Source organism: Procambarus clarkii, chromosome 53 (genome assembly GCF_040958095.1).
Source record: "Procambarus clarkii isolate CNS0578487 chromosome 53, FALCON_Pclarkii_2.0, whole genome shotgun sequence".
Lineage (NCBI taxonomy): Eukaryota > Metazoa > Arthropoda > Malacostraca > Decapoda > Cambaridae > Procambarus > Procambarus clarkii.
Genome location: NC_091202.1, coordinates 23,270,004 through 23,287,699, shown reverse-complemented (window position 1 = coordinate 23,287,699; position 17,696 = coordinate 23,270,004). Strand labels below are relative to the sequence as shown.

Sequence of the window (17,696 nt, the reverse complement as noted above, 5' to 3'; positions counted from 1 at the left end):
CTGGATATCATATAGTAATAGTGGATGATATAGTTAACAAGATAGTGGTCCAATATATTGCCATGTGCTAGGACAAATGGAAGAGCCCTCTCAGGAGCCTGCTCAGTGAGGCATTCAATGGTTACAAGTTTTTAGACGTCTTAATTATATTTTGGAGCATAACTATGAATTTCATGTCAAAATATTAGAAAATTAATGTGTTAGTGTAGAGATGCGCAATTTTTTTTTATATACATTATACCTGATGCATATGAATAATATCTAAAATATGTAAAGGCTTGCCTAAAATGTACATTTTCCCAGCACAAACTCCAGGTTGGTGATCAGGCACATATTTATAAGTTGTATTATACAGTAGATCATAACTAGAAGGAACATTGACAATTTTGTTTAGCCCATTGTACTTACCAATTCACATAGAGCACATAATTACATCCCTGGATCGAATTATTCAACGATTAAAGTACTCAGGGAGTGATCATTCATTAAGGAATTCTTAGAAGAATGAGAACCCTTAGCAATACAACGGCACTCTCTCACAAACACACACTGCCTGGATATACTTGACAATTACAGTATTCCAATATATTTTTGGCTTTTGTGACTCATTATCACTTTATTACACAATCATACAGAATTCCAGTGGACGACAAACACTTGAAATAACGAGAACAAAAATGAGGGGTCCTGAATGATGTGTGCGCGTGTGGGGGGTTGGGGGTGGGGGTTGGGGGGTTGGGGGGTGGGGGTTGGGGGGTTGGGGGGTGGGGGGTGGGGGGGTGGGGGGAGTTGGTGGAGGTGATATCCGGTTGCTCCCTTGGTGGTCAGCATGGTGGCAACAAGCTCTGCTCACACTCTGCTCAGATACAGGTACTTAAAGAGTTGTGACAAAGCAAACACAATAGCTTAGGAAATGATTTTCTGACATTTTGAGAACGGATGATGCATTATTATGCATTACACACAGAAATCACAATAGCGTGATCTATCAAATGAACAAATCCACAAGGGCCGTGACAAGGATTCGAACCTTGTGGATTTGTTCATTTGATACATCACGCTATTGTGATTTCTGTGTAACGAAGTAAGGGCGAAGAGGTAGAACAGCCTATTGACATAGCTCGAGTACATGGGGGAATTGTGTAAAATCCTGGTTTGTCTCAGAGGCTACAAGATCCAAGTAAATTCAGTAGAATTTCTGGTTACAATTCTTATACCATGTCGTAGCTCAGTCGATTAAGGCAGCATCTGGGATGCTCTTGGATGCAGGTTCGAATCCTCATCACGGCCCTTGTGGATTTGTTTATTATGCACCATCGGCCCAATTATTACATAACCACAAATGACTAAAATGAGAAACAAAATTTTGATGAAGTTGGTGAAGGTGGTGGTTAAATCCAGACTGGAAAGAATCCATTGCAATTGAAATTTTGCTGAATTTAAGTTACACTACTGTATTATGATACCTTTTGAAGGAATGCACATTCTTTTTCAGTATTTATAGTGTTAGTGCTAGCTGATTTGTAAATAAATCTTAAATATAACTCAAGTACCCCTTAAAACATGCTATAAATCTTTAAATATTGCCACTGTTGAAATGCCTGGTTAACCATTAAACTGCGCAACACGTCATGTGACGTGTTGAGTAACTTACCCAAAATTGCGCATTACGTCATATGACTTGTTGGAGTACTATGCAAGATTTAAATGGCCCAGAGATACACGGGGTTCACCTCAACTTCATCAGGGCTCTTGTAAACAGATGCCGTTTAAAAAAAATCATGGACAACATTCCCTGGTGTTTTAGGGCCTCAGTACTGAGTGAGCCACCAAGGCTGGCGCACGCAGCATGAGCTCACAGCACTGCTGTTCCAACCCGTTCTCGCACTTGCTTATTGTCAATATTGGCTTATTAAATAAGTGCATGTGACATACTAATTGATTGTGAATATTTTAGTTTACCTTGAAAAGCTTCATAGAAAACACCAACCTCACCTAACCTTCTTAGTATGTTAAGATGAGCATCTTATTGCTTCTTATTTACAATTATTACTTAACCTATCAATGGTATAGGTTAACTAATAATTGTAATTAAGAAGCAATAAGATGCTTATCTTAACATACTAAGAAGGTTAGGTAAGGTCGGTGTTTTCTATGAAGCTTTACAAGGTAAACCAAAATACTCTCAATCAATTAGTATGTCACATATGCACTTATTAAATAAGCCAATATTGACTAAGCAAGTGCAAGAACGGGTTGGCTGTTCAGCTTGTGACCACAGCATCACCTAAAAAGTCAAAATATGTATATACTGTACATGCTATTATTTAGCGATGATAGAATTACAGAAGACCCTTGACTGTGATAAAAATGACCAGGATTCTGATAATAGCAGGAATGTTGTGATAATTAGGGTTGTAGTGGGAAGAGTAATCTTGGTGTGGAGGGAGGTAGTGTTGTCTGCTGACTCTGTGTGACCACCTTTTACTGTCTGGACTCACTATACCAGCTTAGTTTTTCGCTATGGTGAACGAAACATGCAGATACTTATATACAACATCTGTAGATAGTGAATAAAAGCAAAAAACAGTATGGTGGGAAGAAAATGTTGGCAAGTCAAGTGAGGTGAGGGAGAAAGTGGCAGCCAGTGGCGAGCTAGCTGATGTGTGGTGGTCACTCCCTGCCGCTGTTTGAGTCGGCATAAACATTAAACAATAAATAATAGAATTTTAACAAATTTTAATTTTAGATGCAACATGCATCCCCATTGGATATCTGTAGAGTTATTTATGGACGCAATTTCTGTCCCCGCCCACCAAGTGTTAAGTTCATTCCACTTTCCCACTACTCTGACAGTAAAAGAAAATTTCTTAACATCTCTATGACTCGTCTGAGTTTCCAGCTTCCACCCATGTCCCCTTGTTCTGCTAGTTCTTAGTGTGAACATTGTCTATTCCTCTGTCAATCCCCCTATGATAGATGTGGAGCTATCTAACGTGCAGCTAGCAACGAGAAGCCACCCTGGTGCCCCCCTCTCCCTGCAATGCTGTTTAATGATTTCAATTTTCCTTGCCACATGTGAAGCATCATAAATCCTCAACATCTAATTACATACCTTACTTTGTATATATTTACCAATTACTTAAATTATAATCTTATTAATGAAATACAAATTTTTATAACATTAAAAGCAAAAAAAATACTAGCTGGCAAGTAGTACAGTACAGTATTGTCATTTTCTTTCCACTAAGTCAATAGTGACAAAAAAATATAAAAATACTTGGAGTTGACTGATTTCTTTCAAATAAGCTCAAAATGTAGCTTATTACCCAAGTTTGCTAATGGTGATAAAACAAATATTGAAAAATATTGAATAAAAGAGTTTAATGCCTTTAAAGAATAGTACTCTATCTCCTAAGTGAACTTGCCAACTACAACAAGGAATTGAAATATTTTATACTTTAGCCCTGATCAGTAGCTACACATTCAGAACAATACTGTCATCAACAGCAATCATAAAATTCAATACATTTCATAGCATCTGCCAATGATAAACACAACATAAAGCTTACCTAGACCATTGCTTCTGTTCCGTGACTTGACGCCCCACTGTTTGTACGAGAAATAGGAGAAGATTCTCCCCTCTTCCATTGGCAATGTTGACAAGATCAGTTTCTGTTATGAGGCGTGACAAAAGATCAAAGCGTGCTGTCTGATGGCCAGATTTAAGGGCTTTACATTTGCATTTTTCCCAGCAATCACAGTATGCAGTTGGAGAGGTCTTCTTGAGCTTGCAATCGTGACCCTTATGGCAAACTCGTGCACACTCTGTACAGCAACACAAGGAGCCTACAAGTCCACAAGTCCGACACTCAAAAATGTCTTGGTTTATGTGCTCAGCCCCAGTCCATGTAAAGGAGCAAGTGTCATTATAACAAAGAACATGAAGTGGCGAGTCATCCGGGTTGCTACCCCGTGGAAATATCATTTGGGTGACAGCCCGGCGCTCGCTTTCTGAATCCATGGCACTGTCATGAGCTACACGATGAATCACATCAAAGAGGATCAGGGCTGCCTGGTATGCTCGACCAGAAACTGCTAACATAAAAGGAGTAAAACCATTCGAATCGCGAGCAATTAATAAATTACGTAGGTGTGGCGTCAGCGCAGGACTGTCACAGATTGTTCGGAGTATGGTTAACGAGTACGATTTGCGTTCGGCCGGATCCGAGGAACCCAGCGTTGGCATACTGGGTCCGGGCGTGGTCTTGGAGGAGGACGGCGTCATAAGGTCGTCATCCGGTCCTGGGGCACTAGCAGAGTCACTCAATGTATCTGATGAACTTGGTGGCCAAGCAAAGCTGCCCAAGATCGGATCTTTCTCCAACACCGACTCTCCTTCAGTTTCTTTACTTGTAACTGGGCAACAAGTGGAGATACAGGCATGTAGAATGTTGCGGTTCCCATCACACTTCTCTTCCACTATTGCTTCAGTTGTTAAGCTTGAAACGCCATCTAAAACAAAAGGACAGGATTAACTGAAAGACTAACATATATAGACATGGTACATGAATAAACACCACCAAATACAGTCTCCCCACTTAACTATAAAAGGTAACAAGAACACCCTCCTCCAAACACAGGTATCCTTACACAACTACACATACACTACGAAGGTAACAAGAACACCCTCCTCCAAACACAGGTATCCTTACACAACTAAACATACACTTCGAAGATAGCAAGAACACCCTCCTCCAAACACAGGTATCCTTTAGCCCATCCTCGTGTTTTGGTAGTACTTGTAGTAACGATGAGGACCATAGTATATATACCGACGTACAACAAAATTAGAAAGTTGAAATCTGAACTATTTGAGTTAGACAAACAGGAAAACTATTTTTTACTTCTGTTGCTTTGACAAACTAAAATAAGCTAACCTAACCACCCTTAGGCCAAATACACGATATCCGAGGCCTAATATAATACATGTGCGCGCTACACTACGCCTTAGAATGTGTGTTTTAGCTTCATTTATTTAAAAAAATTCCTTACTAGTCAGTATACTACTATCTAAAAGCTAATTATATATGAATTCGTGACTACTGATGTTCATCACAATAGGTACTATCTAAACAGGAGGATGGGTTGTGGCCTTACACAACTACACATACACTATAGTGTAAGTGAAGTTGTGAACAGCCTGATTAATGAAACACAGCTTGATTGATCAGATATCCTTGGCAAATGTTTATAAAGTTCTCTTTTGAACCTCATGAGAGGTCAGATATGTAATGGCCTGTATGTTTAGAGGGATAGAGTTCAAAAGTCTTGGGTCTTTGATGATGATGGAGTTCTCTCTCAGTAAATACAGTGCACCTCTACTTTTCAGTGGGTATATTTTACACTTCCTGCCATGCCTTTTTGTTTCTCGTGACGTAATTTCCATGTGCAAATTTGGAACCAGTACTTTCAATATTCTCCAAGTGTAAGTTATGTATCTCTCCCACCTGCACTTTATGGTATATAAATTTAAACATGTGAAGTGCTCCCAATAATTTAAATGTTTTAAAAGTCATCAATGTTGCAACTTATTTACCCAAATAAATTCTGGGGGGGGGGGTGTTATTGAGTTCAATGTGTACCTTTAAATAATTTTCCAAGACCATTTACAGGATGGTATGAGGTGCATACAAAATGAGCTAAACAAACTTTGTGAATATTACTCATTCTTGACCAGTGCATTTTAACCTTCACACGCAGTTTACTTTTAATGAAATCAAATAACTGGCTTCATTATAAACTTGTTCATATTTTTTGTTCACATTTTCTTTCCTCTTGCCATGTCACTATGGTGTAGCAGTTTTGGACTTCTTTATATTCTTGATACGGTTAGGTCTCAGTCTATATAAATTCCAATTCTTTATTACGGCTATGGTTCTGGCAATTTATACTAGCAAATCTCTTTTTTCAATTCTGCGACACTATTGGTACTCTTACATACATATCTAGTAAAAGTTTTGCATACATTTAGTTTATATTCTCACCTATAAGTAAACATTCCCAATCAAATAATTGAAGCATTTGCTTAAATTTCTGTGTAGACGTTTTTGCAGTCTAGTTTCTCCGATATCTATGACCAATTTCTCATATTGAATGATATTTAATTTCCAATAAAATATAATCACTGTCATCTAAAGGAATCAAGAAGTGTAGGTTAAAGAGTTGATCCCTTTTCTTGGTGAAAATGAAAATCTGAAATGATGGAGCAACCCATCAGAACTCATCGTGCTGTCCGCACTGTCCAGCGTGCGGACAGCACGCTGGACTTGTGATCCTGTGGTCCCGGGTTCGATCCCGGGCGCCGGCGAGAAACACTGGGCAGGGTTTCTTTCACCCTGTGCCCCTGTTACCAAGCAGTAAAATAGGTACCTGGGTGTTAGTCAGCTGTCACGGGCTGCTTCCTGGGGGTGGAGGCCTGGTCGAGGACCGGGCCGCGGGGACACTAGAAAAGCCCCGAAATCATCTCAAGATAACCTTCCGTTACTCTTGTGGCTTACACAGTTCCAATACATAAAATCTCCAGGATGAGCTCCACAAGTTTGCTAGTACATGTGTCTTTTGTTCTAGTCTGTCCCCGTGGTGAAGTGGCAAGACACTCGCCTGGCGTTTCGTGAGCGCTATGTCCTGGGTTCGTATCCTGGCCGGGGAGGATTTCAGGGTGTCAATCCTAAACTGTAGCCTCAACCCAGTAACTGTTTACCCAACAGTAAAACGGGTACCTGGTTGTTAAACGATCTGGCGGGTCGTATTCCGGGGAACATAGGATACAGGACTTGCCAAAACATTATGCGTGCTATTGGCTGTACAAGAAGGTAACAACTCTTGTATATAGCAATAAATAAATAATAAAAAAAAAGTCTCATAACCTCCCAATCTATTGATTTTCTATTAAAGCAACTCTGTACCAAAAATTTTGCTTTATCAGCTCAATCTTTCAAGTTCCTCTCATTTGTCATGTAGTTATCTCATCCATGTGGTGCCTGCTGCTGGCCTGTAAACATTTGTGATTATACTGACTGCTCACTGATTCACCCCTCAATACAGTACTGTAACTCAAATCTTCAATTAACTAGGCCAAAATTATGACCAGTTTGACCATCTCTTGATTCAGACAAAATCCAAATTATGAAACTTAGCTGTCCAGTCACTGAATGATGCATAGAAACCAAAGTTTATAAGTAACGTAAACAAATAACATTAAAACTTAAAACTGCTTTAATAACAAAATGTTTGAAAAGTATAATACATTACAACAAATAATTCTAGACTGCTATAAATACCTATATTTCTGCTCTCTTGTGATACAACCACTCTCTCTCTCTATTACTCTAAATTGTATACCACTTCACTGCTTCCTACATGCACTAAGAAAAAAAAAAAACTTGTCACAACAAGGACATACCTGGAGTATCATTTTCAATGAGTGTCAAAACTTGCCTCACACCTTCAGGGTCACACCGGAGTATTTTGGGCATAAGTGTTTGAGTCTTGAGTGCCAGGACCAGCAACGCCACATGATTCTTCTGGTGTGCTCCGGCTCCGTGCAGGAAGTGCGTGGCCACTCCCAGGCAAGAAACGGGAGGTAAATCCGGCCAGTGGGGATCCTTGATCGAGTCTACGCAATCTTTACTTAACGGGTATATGGTGCTGTTCCCATCGCGCAGTACACCAACATTCTCACTCTGTAAATCAAATGACAATGTCATTCACTATATTAAGATCTTTAGAACCTACATTCATTAATTTTTATATCTCCAAAAACATTCTTAAATAAGGCAAGGGATAGTTTATTTCCACTTTTTTGGGGTGGGGAGGTATCAACCCAGAGATAATAAACAAAAATCTATTCTCAGATGGCAACAAATAATAATTAAAATATTTCACAGCTATTCATTATACCATCTATAATCCCAGATAAACAGCACCACACTTCAGCAGTTATCCACACCAGTCACACAACTGCTCTGAATGAATTTTATGACCAAATTTTTTTCACAAAGAATTTGGTAAGGAAGGGTGAGGAGGGAAGAGGAAAATGCAGGATACCAGTGAACAGTTGGTACATTCTTGCAAAACCACAAACACAGCACACTGAACTGACACACAGCACAGCTGACAACTTCTTGTGAATCCTAAATGATAAGGTGAACAGTCAATTAAAAGAAATGAAACTAGTGAGCAAGGAGCATAGCAATTTGAGTTCAAATAATGCATATAGCATTAGTATCAAGATAAGGTGGTGATGAGAAATTATATTCATGAAGTAATGACCCAGCATGGATACTGGGAAATTCCTTGTGGTGTCGTGCGCACGCTGTCCAACATGGCTGCATAATCTGACGTAAAATTCATCAACTCACCTCCCCTGTGATGGTCAAGGATATGCTGGAAGGCTCAGAACCCATAAAGGCTGTACTATCTGTAGGGAACACGCACTCCTGCTCAGCCTTTCCAGAACTCAGGTTGTAGATGACATAGGTTAGTCGACTTGCATTCTTAACGATGGCATGAATCCCTGTTGAAACGGGAAGCAAAACAAAAGTTGTAATCTTGGTAGCCGTTACATATGCTCTAAATTTGTATCAAAGGGCTAACAATTAAAACTTGGTTATTAAATGCGCACTACAATTATTTCAGAATATACCTTATTTTCCCAACAGGTTGAGCAAACTTGGAGGTGCATAATAATATAGCAATCCAGGATCGCTATCTCCTCAGAAATGGTTATCACATTACAAGTTACTAACACAATAATCACACAAAAAAAAGGCTAAGAAACACTGAAGTAGGCTAATGTCAAAAATTTGGATTGTGCCAAATACTGATTTTATTGACCAGTATCACAAACCTGTCTAAAAAAAAAAATAATCCGACAAACAAAGCAGGGATACTGCAGCACAATACTTGGAATTAAAGTATTAAGAAACTATCGTCATAATGAGATGGCTTGTTTACAAGTGTTTTTGTTTTTTAAATATAGTGACATCAGTTCAATGTTACACGAGCTGTGTGGTCAGTGATTTGGATCCACATCACCCAATCTGTTAAATGTAAAATGCCGAGGCTGTGCAAAATTCTGTAACTTCATGGCATAGTTTGTTTATGTGAACCATCTTTCAAATTGCACGGATCTTATTGATTTTCTACTTTAAATGTCTGTTGTCTCCAGTCTTTTATAAAGTCTCACTTAATGTTAGTAAAGTGTAAACTATAAGTTATAAGTATATTGCACTTACTCACCATCACGACAAAAAGGGCCATGTTGCGGTTTTATTATGCAGTTTATAATTTAGTATAGTCATCAGTGTTTGGCTATTAATATTACAATTTTTGTAATAAATAAATAATGCATTTAAATATTTTGAAAAACAGAAGCCAATTATAAATGAGCAATTAGTTTACTGATTGCTCATAACAGTACCAACTAAATATTTCAAAGATTACCTTTTAAATTCACTTTAAATCACTCTTATAGCTCAATTTCGAGCAAAGATATATTAATTTTAAAATAGGGTGTTCTCGCAAACCCCCAAAACAGAGGGAAGGGGCATAACTTCTGAACACCAGATTTACCTCAAACTTCAATTCTATGTTCTTGGGTAAAAAAGTTATAGACCAACTTACAGGAAAATTGAAAGGCGTGTAACATTACTTTCACCTTTTTTAACATGATGAAATAGCTCCAGTGATAGTTTATGCCTTGGGGAGCTGAGGGCAGTCAAGGATGACAAGGAGTCACTTACAATTAGCGTGTCAACTTTGGATTCATATACACGTTTGAGTGCAAGGGGGGCGGGGGATTAGAAATGTCAGTAAGACTGTCAGAAAATACTTATATTTTAAGGTTGGCTAACTCCATCCATAACTTCAAGAGCAAATACAATACACAATTCAAATGTGGAAGATTACAACAATCAGGCACAAAATGCACCAGGCACAAAAATGCTTGGAGCATAAAAGACCCAGAATTCAATTCCCCCCCCCCCCCTCTTCCAGACACCTCAAGCCCAATTGCGATTGGATATGTAGTCGTGTCAGGATAAGTAGTCGAATTCCCCCCCCCCCCCCAAGCACAAAAAATAATAACTATGTACAAAAGTAACAAAACACTTGTTTCACACTATAAACAAAATGCCACAGAGTACTGGTTTGGTTAGGTTTGGGTAGGGTAGGTTTGGTTAGGTTTGATTAGGTTAGGTTAAGTTTGGTTAGGTTAGGTTAGGTTAGGTTAGGGTAGGGTAGGTTAGGGTAGGTTAGGTTAGGTTAGGTTAGGTTAGGGTAGGTTAGGGTAGGGTAGGGTAGGGTAGGTTAGGTTAGGTTAGGTTAGGTTAGGTTAGGTTAGGTTAGGTTAGGTTAGGTTAGGTTAGGTTAGGTTAGGTTAGGTTAGGTTAGGTTTGGTTTGGTTTGGTTTGCTTAGGTTAGCTGTGGTTAGGTTTAGTTGGGATTTGTTATGTTAGTTTGGAGACGATGAGTCACAATGACGTGGCTGAAGATATGAAGGCTAAACTAAAAACAAGACATTACTGTACCTCTGCCATCAACTGCAACAGTGAGGATCTGGCCTTGTTCTGTTACTGGAATGCGCTTTGGTGTCTTCTGGTAACAGTCTGGGACTCGGGGATTTCCCCCAGCACGGATCACTTGCAGCTGATCTCGGTGGATAACACGTAGGTTAGCTTTACCTTCTTTCGTCTGTGGTACCACAACCACCTGTAAACACAATAAACGATAAAATAATTACCTATTTCCAATTCCTATAATGTGTGGAGGCCTCAGCTAAAAAGAAATAAAAAAGCTAATAAAAAATAGCAAAAAAAAAAAAATCCAGCTAACCACCATACCTTCCACACTAGAATCAATATTTTCATATACTGTACCAGGAAGATGCAGAAACACATCAATATCCGCATCCCATTGTTTCATACAACCATATACAAGTGCTTTCTGAGAACTGACACTTAAAGCTGCCGTATTTAGTAAGTGCCTAAGTTATTTACTTGTACCGTCCTCTCTTCTTTCACATGACTTGATAATGGTCCAAGACAGACCGAAACGTCGTTGCTTCTCCATCTTCCGAGTTGTGGCTTGGTCTGCATTTCTTCAGCCACATTATTGTGAATTGCCATCTGCATTTACCAAGTATACTGATTCTGCACATGCATATTATCATCACACATTATTATATTATCTAACATCATTTCTCAGATAATAATATGCACATGCATATGTGCAAATGCATTCATTTGACAAATGAATTACAACCAGGATGATCAGGTATCCTTTGGAGGTGTTCATCAAGTTTCCCTATGAACACCAAGAGGGATTGACTAGTTATGCCCCTTGTGTATACTGGGAAGGTGTTGATAACTTGGGTATTTTAATCTTTACAGAATTGTTTCTAAGCACACCTTGCACTACTTTTCAATGCTATTTTGCACATACATGCCTCCTGTTCTTGTAAAGAATTATTTCTGACTGTGGATTTGGAACAAGTCCCTCAATGTCTTCCAAGTGTAAATTATAATGTATCCCTTGCACAAGCAATCCAAAGCGTAGAGATTTAGGTATTTTAACCTTTCACTGGCGCGGTGGGCAACCCGCCACACAATGCTAGGTCGGCCAAGCATTGCCCGTGAGCACAAAATCACACACCAATGTTTATACGGTTTTCAGCTTTCTCACCTCAATTTTCGTGCTACATCGTTCAATATCGTATCAGATTGTTCATACCATGATGCTGTAAAAGGATATTTGCAATACAAGAACATACAAGTCTCACTTTTCTATACTTTCGACGAAAACGCAATAACTTTCCCCTCATACGTGTTTCTTTCACTGCTTTCATCATGGATTGGCTCTGTTCTTGATCACTATCCATCTTAAAGTCAATTTGCAATGTTTATAAAGCCAGCAACAACAAATACCCGAGATAAAATAACCGGAATGGGGAAAATTTTTCCACTCGATGGGAGGCCGCGGCTGTCACTAGCGAAGTCACGAGAACAGCGAGCCTCCAGCGTGGGAGGGCACCCACACGGCGGGGTTGGGTTGCCACGTGAGGTATACAGAGAATGGGAAGACGTTGGTGGACCAAGCACAAATTTGCTTAACGATATTTTAATTCTAATACATACTGCAAAGTTACTATGCATGGTAGTGTTCAATTTGGTTTTATTTTTAACCAAAAAAGATTTGTACTTCCGTGATGGTATTTTCAAAAATGCAATAAAAACAAATAAGAAAAAAAGTTAAAATTAGCTGACATGACATTGAAAGTAACAACTACAGTAGTTATCATCAAAATGTTCTGCCGTTTTGAGCAAATGACGATTATACAGTAATTGTCACAAAAATGATAAAGGGTTAAATTCATCCATGATAACAACAGTGTCCAATATCTTTTATTACTGCTCCCCTGCTGACCCAGGGATCATGTGTTCCCCTGCTGACCCAGGGATCATGTCTTCCCCTGCTGACCCAGGGATCATGTCTTCCCCTGCTGACCCAGGGATCATGTCTTCCCCTGCTGACCCAGGGATCATGTCTTCCCCTGCTGACCCAGGGATCATGTCTTCCCCTGCTGACCCAGGGATCATGTCTTCCCCTGCTGACCCAGGGATCATGTCTTCCCCTGCTGACCCAGGGATCATGTCTTCCCCTGCTGACCCAGGGATCATGTCTTCCCCTGCTGACCCAGGGATCATGTCTTCCCCTGCTGACCCAGGGATCATGTCTTCCCCTGCTGACCCAGGGATCATGTCTTCCCCTGCTGACCCAGGGATCATGTCTTCCCCTGCTGACCCAGGGATCATGTCTTCCCCTGCTGACCCAGGGATCATGTCTTCCCCTGCTGACCCAGGGATCATGTCTTCCCCTGCTGACCCAGGGATCATGTCTTCCCCTGCTGACCCAGGGATCATGTCTTCCCCTGCTGACCCAGGGATCATGTCTTCCCCTGCTGACCCAGGGATCATGTCTTCCCCTGCTGACCCAGGGATCATGTCTTCCCCTGCTGACCCAGGGATCATGTCTTCCCCTGCTGACCCAGGGATCATGTCTTCCCCTGCTGACCCAGGGATCATGTCTTCCCCTGCTGACCCAGGGATCATGTCTTCCCCTGCTGACCCAGGGATCATGTCTTCCCCTGCTGACCCAGGGATCATGTCTTCCCCTGCTGACCCAGGGATCATGTCTTCCCCTGCTGACCCAGGGATCATGTCTTCCCCTGCTGACCCAGGGATCATGTCTTCCCCTGCTGACCCAGGGATCATGTCTTCCCCTGCTGACCCAGGGATCATGTCTTCCCACTAAAAGAATGTGGGAACGGTAGTAATGTAGTAATAATTATTATATATTAGTGTTGAACAGATTTTCAATGTAGTTTGTAAACTTTATGCCAAAATTTACAACCTAAATTACAAATTAGATTCAGCTTTTTCTAAATACCAACAATTAATAATCCAACAAAAAGATTAAACAAATTCAATAGTTTGGTATACCCATCCCACTACAATACAGTATTTAATTGGGGAATGAAAAGATTTATTCAATGCTTTTATATCTCTTGGCATACACCATTCCCCTTAACTATAATTTTTTTTATAATGATTACTGTATAACAAAATATCAACAAGTCAATAGGTATTCCCATGACAAGATGGAAACTAAATACTTACTTGATTACCATCAACAGCAAGAACCTCTCCAATTGGCACTGGTCTTGTGTCCTCTACAAAAATGACATCTCTCAAAGGCCATTCTTCCTCATCAAACCGTTCCATCTCATCACGAGGAACAGGCCTCTTTCCACGTTTGTATGAAGCGGGGGATGTTATGGATCCTAGTTTAAAATAAAAAGTAAAATTTTCTACATTTAAAAACAAAAAATGTCTACAAATTATTTTGCCAATTCATTAAGTAATAAAATCACTCAATAAGAACAGCCTTTCAGTGAGAATTAGTGCACACCACAATAGAGTATTATAATTAATAATATCAAAGAAACATAATAACTATATGGCAAAAAGCAAAGAGTTGAAGTGTCTTGTAAGAATAATTAATGTATTAACTTGTTCATGCTAAGAAACATAAGAATGATGAATGGAAAGGAGTAACAAAAGGTACTACGATACTTCATACCGTTGTCGAGAAGAGGTATGAAGATACCTTTATATGGTGGAACACCATAAAAAAAAACACCTGCTCGCCATAAAGATGGTGACAAATATGAGTAAAAAAACAACGTTGAATGTAATGAAATGCCATTTTCTGGGTGAGCCCCGGAGGCTCCCTCTGGCTGATGTGCTACATTAGTAACACCTAGAGGGAAGGAGGGTGCCAGGGAGCCCCCAGGGCTTGCCCAGAAAATGGTGTTTCATTACATTCAACGCTGGTTTTCTGTGAGGAGCCCCTCCGCCTCCCTTGAGCTACCTAACTAAAGACAAGTAAAAGCAGGGCTTACCCAAGAGACGGCTGCCAATCACTCCTCTACTCGAAGTCGAGACTACTGGCTGCAACCTGCGACCCAAAGCCACACACAAATGACTAGAACCAGGAACGTTCACTAGATAACGAGCGGCCAGAACCCTGTTCGACCTACAAAATCCCCACGCCCAAATGTCCGCCCAAGACGGCAGCCAAAGCAGCAAACTTACGAACGTCATGGGCACAAGAATAGTCCTCAGGCTGGCTGGACTTAATCCTGCGGATGCCCAGACACCCGAGCCCTGGAACAGGGAATGAGGGAAACTGGATCAACCCAAAACGCGCTCCCAGCCACTGAGGCCGAGGCTCACAAATAACGGCAAAGAGCCACAACCAGACAACACATGATGCAACCTCGGCCTGACTATCCAAGCATCAATGACCCAAAGGGCCACTCTGGTAAGCCGCCGCATCATTCTTTGCCAGAAAAGACGACGACGGCTGCAACCGAACAAACCGACCACCCGGACCATAGGAGCAGAAACCCCTATGCCGGAGGAGATCATGAAGCTTACCCACCTGACCCCAAGAGGCCAATGCCAATATAAAAGAGCCTTGGAAAAACAATCTTAAACCAAAGGAGGCCACCACAAACCGAGGAGAGAGAAAGGCGAGCACCCTGTCCAAGGGTGCCTTGAGCCTGGCCTCGGGCCGGGCTTGGGGAGTAGAAGAACTCCCAGAACCCCATCAAGCAAGCAAGGACCAGGACTGCTTTCTGGGTGCTAACCCCGGTCGATGGCAGATATGGAATGCCCCAAATACATGGGAGTTTTGACAGGCCATTGCTCCCTTTGCCTCTCTGGGGGGGGCCAGGTTCTGGCTTGTGGTCCCCGGTAGACTGAACTCCAATTGACTGATGCCCCAGACTAATATAGCATATGAGTCTGATAACTCCAGGGAGCCAGAGGGGCTCCCCACAAAGCTACCAGTTGCAAAGAGGAGGAAAAGGTCAAAACCAGCAAAGTATGTCACTGGGCTGACCTTAACCTAACCTAACTTAGACAAAATGAGCGAGTGGAGCAACACATGGCAGATAGAATTTACCGTAAAAAAATGTCCCACAGAATGTGGAATAGGGAACTGACCACACTTAACCTGCAAATTATATGAAAATATATTAAACATTTCTGACAAGGAGAGAGATCTAAGTGTGGGTTGTGGGCAGGAAGCTGTCACCAGAGTACCACATAAAAGGCAGTCTGTGAGGAGCCTATGCTATGCTAGCAAATTTCATAACCATGCTTAACCCTTAGACAGCAGCTATGGAGAAATGGTCATACCTGCCTATGCACTAAAAATAATAACAAATCCAACAAATAATTTTTTATTATAGAATTATTAATTTTAATGCAGAATGTAAGAAAAAAATTACGTGAATACATACGTATTTATCATTTCACTGGGTGGAGGCACTCTGCAAGACTGTCTGGCACGTTTGAACACCGGGGGCCAGATTCACAAAAGCACTTACGCAAACACTTACGAGCCTGTACATCTTTTCTCAATCTTTGGCGGCTTAGTTTCCAATTATTAAACAGTTAATGAGCTCCGAAGCACCAGGAGACTGTTTATAACAACAACAACAGTTGATTAGCAAGTTTTCATGCTTGTAAACTGTTTAATAAATGTAACCAAAGCCGTCAAAGATTGAGGAAAGATGTACACGTTCGTAAGTACTTGCGTAACTGCTTTCGTGAATCTGGCCCCAGGTGCTCGACCATGCTCTTATTGTTTTATCCTCTAATGTTTCACCGATTGTTTTATCACTTTTTTTTTCTTTATTCACATTCACAGAGCGCGTTTATATCCATATTTGCATCATACATGTAAAACCCAGATAATAATTGTGTAAATCTTCAGATGATAATAACCACATTACCCTGTGAATCAACAATTGACAATAACCGCTGTGTAAGTGTTAATTTATATGTACAGAAGTACATTAAAAAAACTGGTACTGTAAAAGAAGACCAAAATTGGAATATGCCGCAGTGGTATGGTGCCCACATCTCAAAAGAAGATGTCAAACTGGGATGACTACTAATGTCAAGAAGCACACAAGTAAATAAGAAAAGGTGCAAAGATGTGCTACTAAATGGCTCCTGGAACTTTACGAACATGAGCTATGAGGGAGAGACTGTAGGTGTTAAACATGCCAAGGATACAATATAGAGAAAGCAGTGATATCGATACATACAAAACAGTATCATGAATCAACATAATACACGAGGACGAATTTTTGATGTTTGTAATTTCAAGAACAAAAGGTTACCGATTCAAGAAACAGACCCACCAGAAAAATATGAAAGTAAATGCAATATTCATATGACAAAGATGATTATACGAAAGATGTGAGAGCAAACAGCTCTCATCCTGTTGCTACACTGACATAATTACACAAACACAGGCAACACATCTCTCATCCCATAGCTATGCCGAGAAATTCACACGCATGCAGACGATACAAACACTTGGTAGTGACCTGTGTCTGAGCAAGTGCTGGACGCAGGAGATGGCGGGGGTGGCATATCCAACTTATCAGACGACTCCTTGCTGTCTCCACACTTCAGGATTTTGGCAGCTGACCCCAACACTTCTGAGGATAAGGTCTTCTTGTCCCCCCCACCACTGCCACCACTGCTGCTACTGCTGTTGGTGCTGCTGTTGCTGTTATTTGACACACCACTACATGAAAAGTAAACATTGCATTATAAACTTCCTTCTGGAATAAATGTAGTCAAGTACCTCTTACATTTACATTACTAAAATTAATCACACATAGTACAAATTAAGCTTTCTAAAACTGTACATACAAACTGATATATTTCCCAAATCTGATTTGTTTATTCTGAGTTGTATTAATGCTATATTTTAGTAATTCAAATAGCATGCACGCTTTTACAAATCTGCAACCCTTCCTCTGAATAGACAGTGCATTTTAATATTAAATGTAATAAGTACATTCCTGACTGTCTTCATAGTACACAAATACACTTAATTGTGCTGTTACATTTACCTTCCCCATATATTTTACTAATTGTGTGTTAATACACTCAAACTTTTTAGGTTGAAGTTTTCATATTCAATTCTATATACACAAATTTTAAATATAAAGAATTTCTATTTCAGTTTTATTAATCAACAGAGAT

The 17,696-nt window shown here is 40.3% G+C and overlaps 2 protein-coding genes across 6 annotated transcripts in view; one reads left to right on the top strand and one right to left on the bottom strand.

Moving 5' to 3' along the window:
- Window positions 1-17,696, top strand: part of Sbat (LSMD1 domain-containing protein Sbat) — a 543,594-nt gene that overhangs the window by 455,293 nt on the left and 70,605 nt on the right. The window lies entirely within an intron of this gene.
- Window positions 1-17,696, bottom strand: part of hyd (E3 ubiquitin-protein ligase hyd) — a 90,647-nt gene that overhangs the window by 49,974 nt on the left and 22,977 nt on the right. For all 5 annotated transcript variants that reach the window (XR_006773909.2, XR_006773910.2, XM_045756541.2 and 2 more), the window contains exons 11-16: window positions 17,030-17,232; window positions 13,740-13,903; window positions 10,593-10,773; window positions 8,424-8,578; window positions 7,466-7,745; window positions 3,573-4,515 (exon numbers count right to left, since the gene is read on the bottom strand). Coding sequence is in view for 3 of the 5 variants with exons in the window: in XM_045756541.2 (XP_045612497.1) it covers window positions 3,573-4,515; window positions 7,466-7,745; window positions 8,424-8,578; window positions 10,593-10,773; window positions 13,740-13,903; window positions 17,030-17,232 (1,926 nt within the window). In the remaining 2 variants the exon portion in view is untranslated. The remainder of the gene's footprint in view (window positions 1-3,572; window positions 4,516-7,465; window positions 7,746-8,423; window positions 8,579-10,592; window positions 10,774-13,739; window positions 13,904-17,029; window positions 17,233-17,696) is intronic.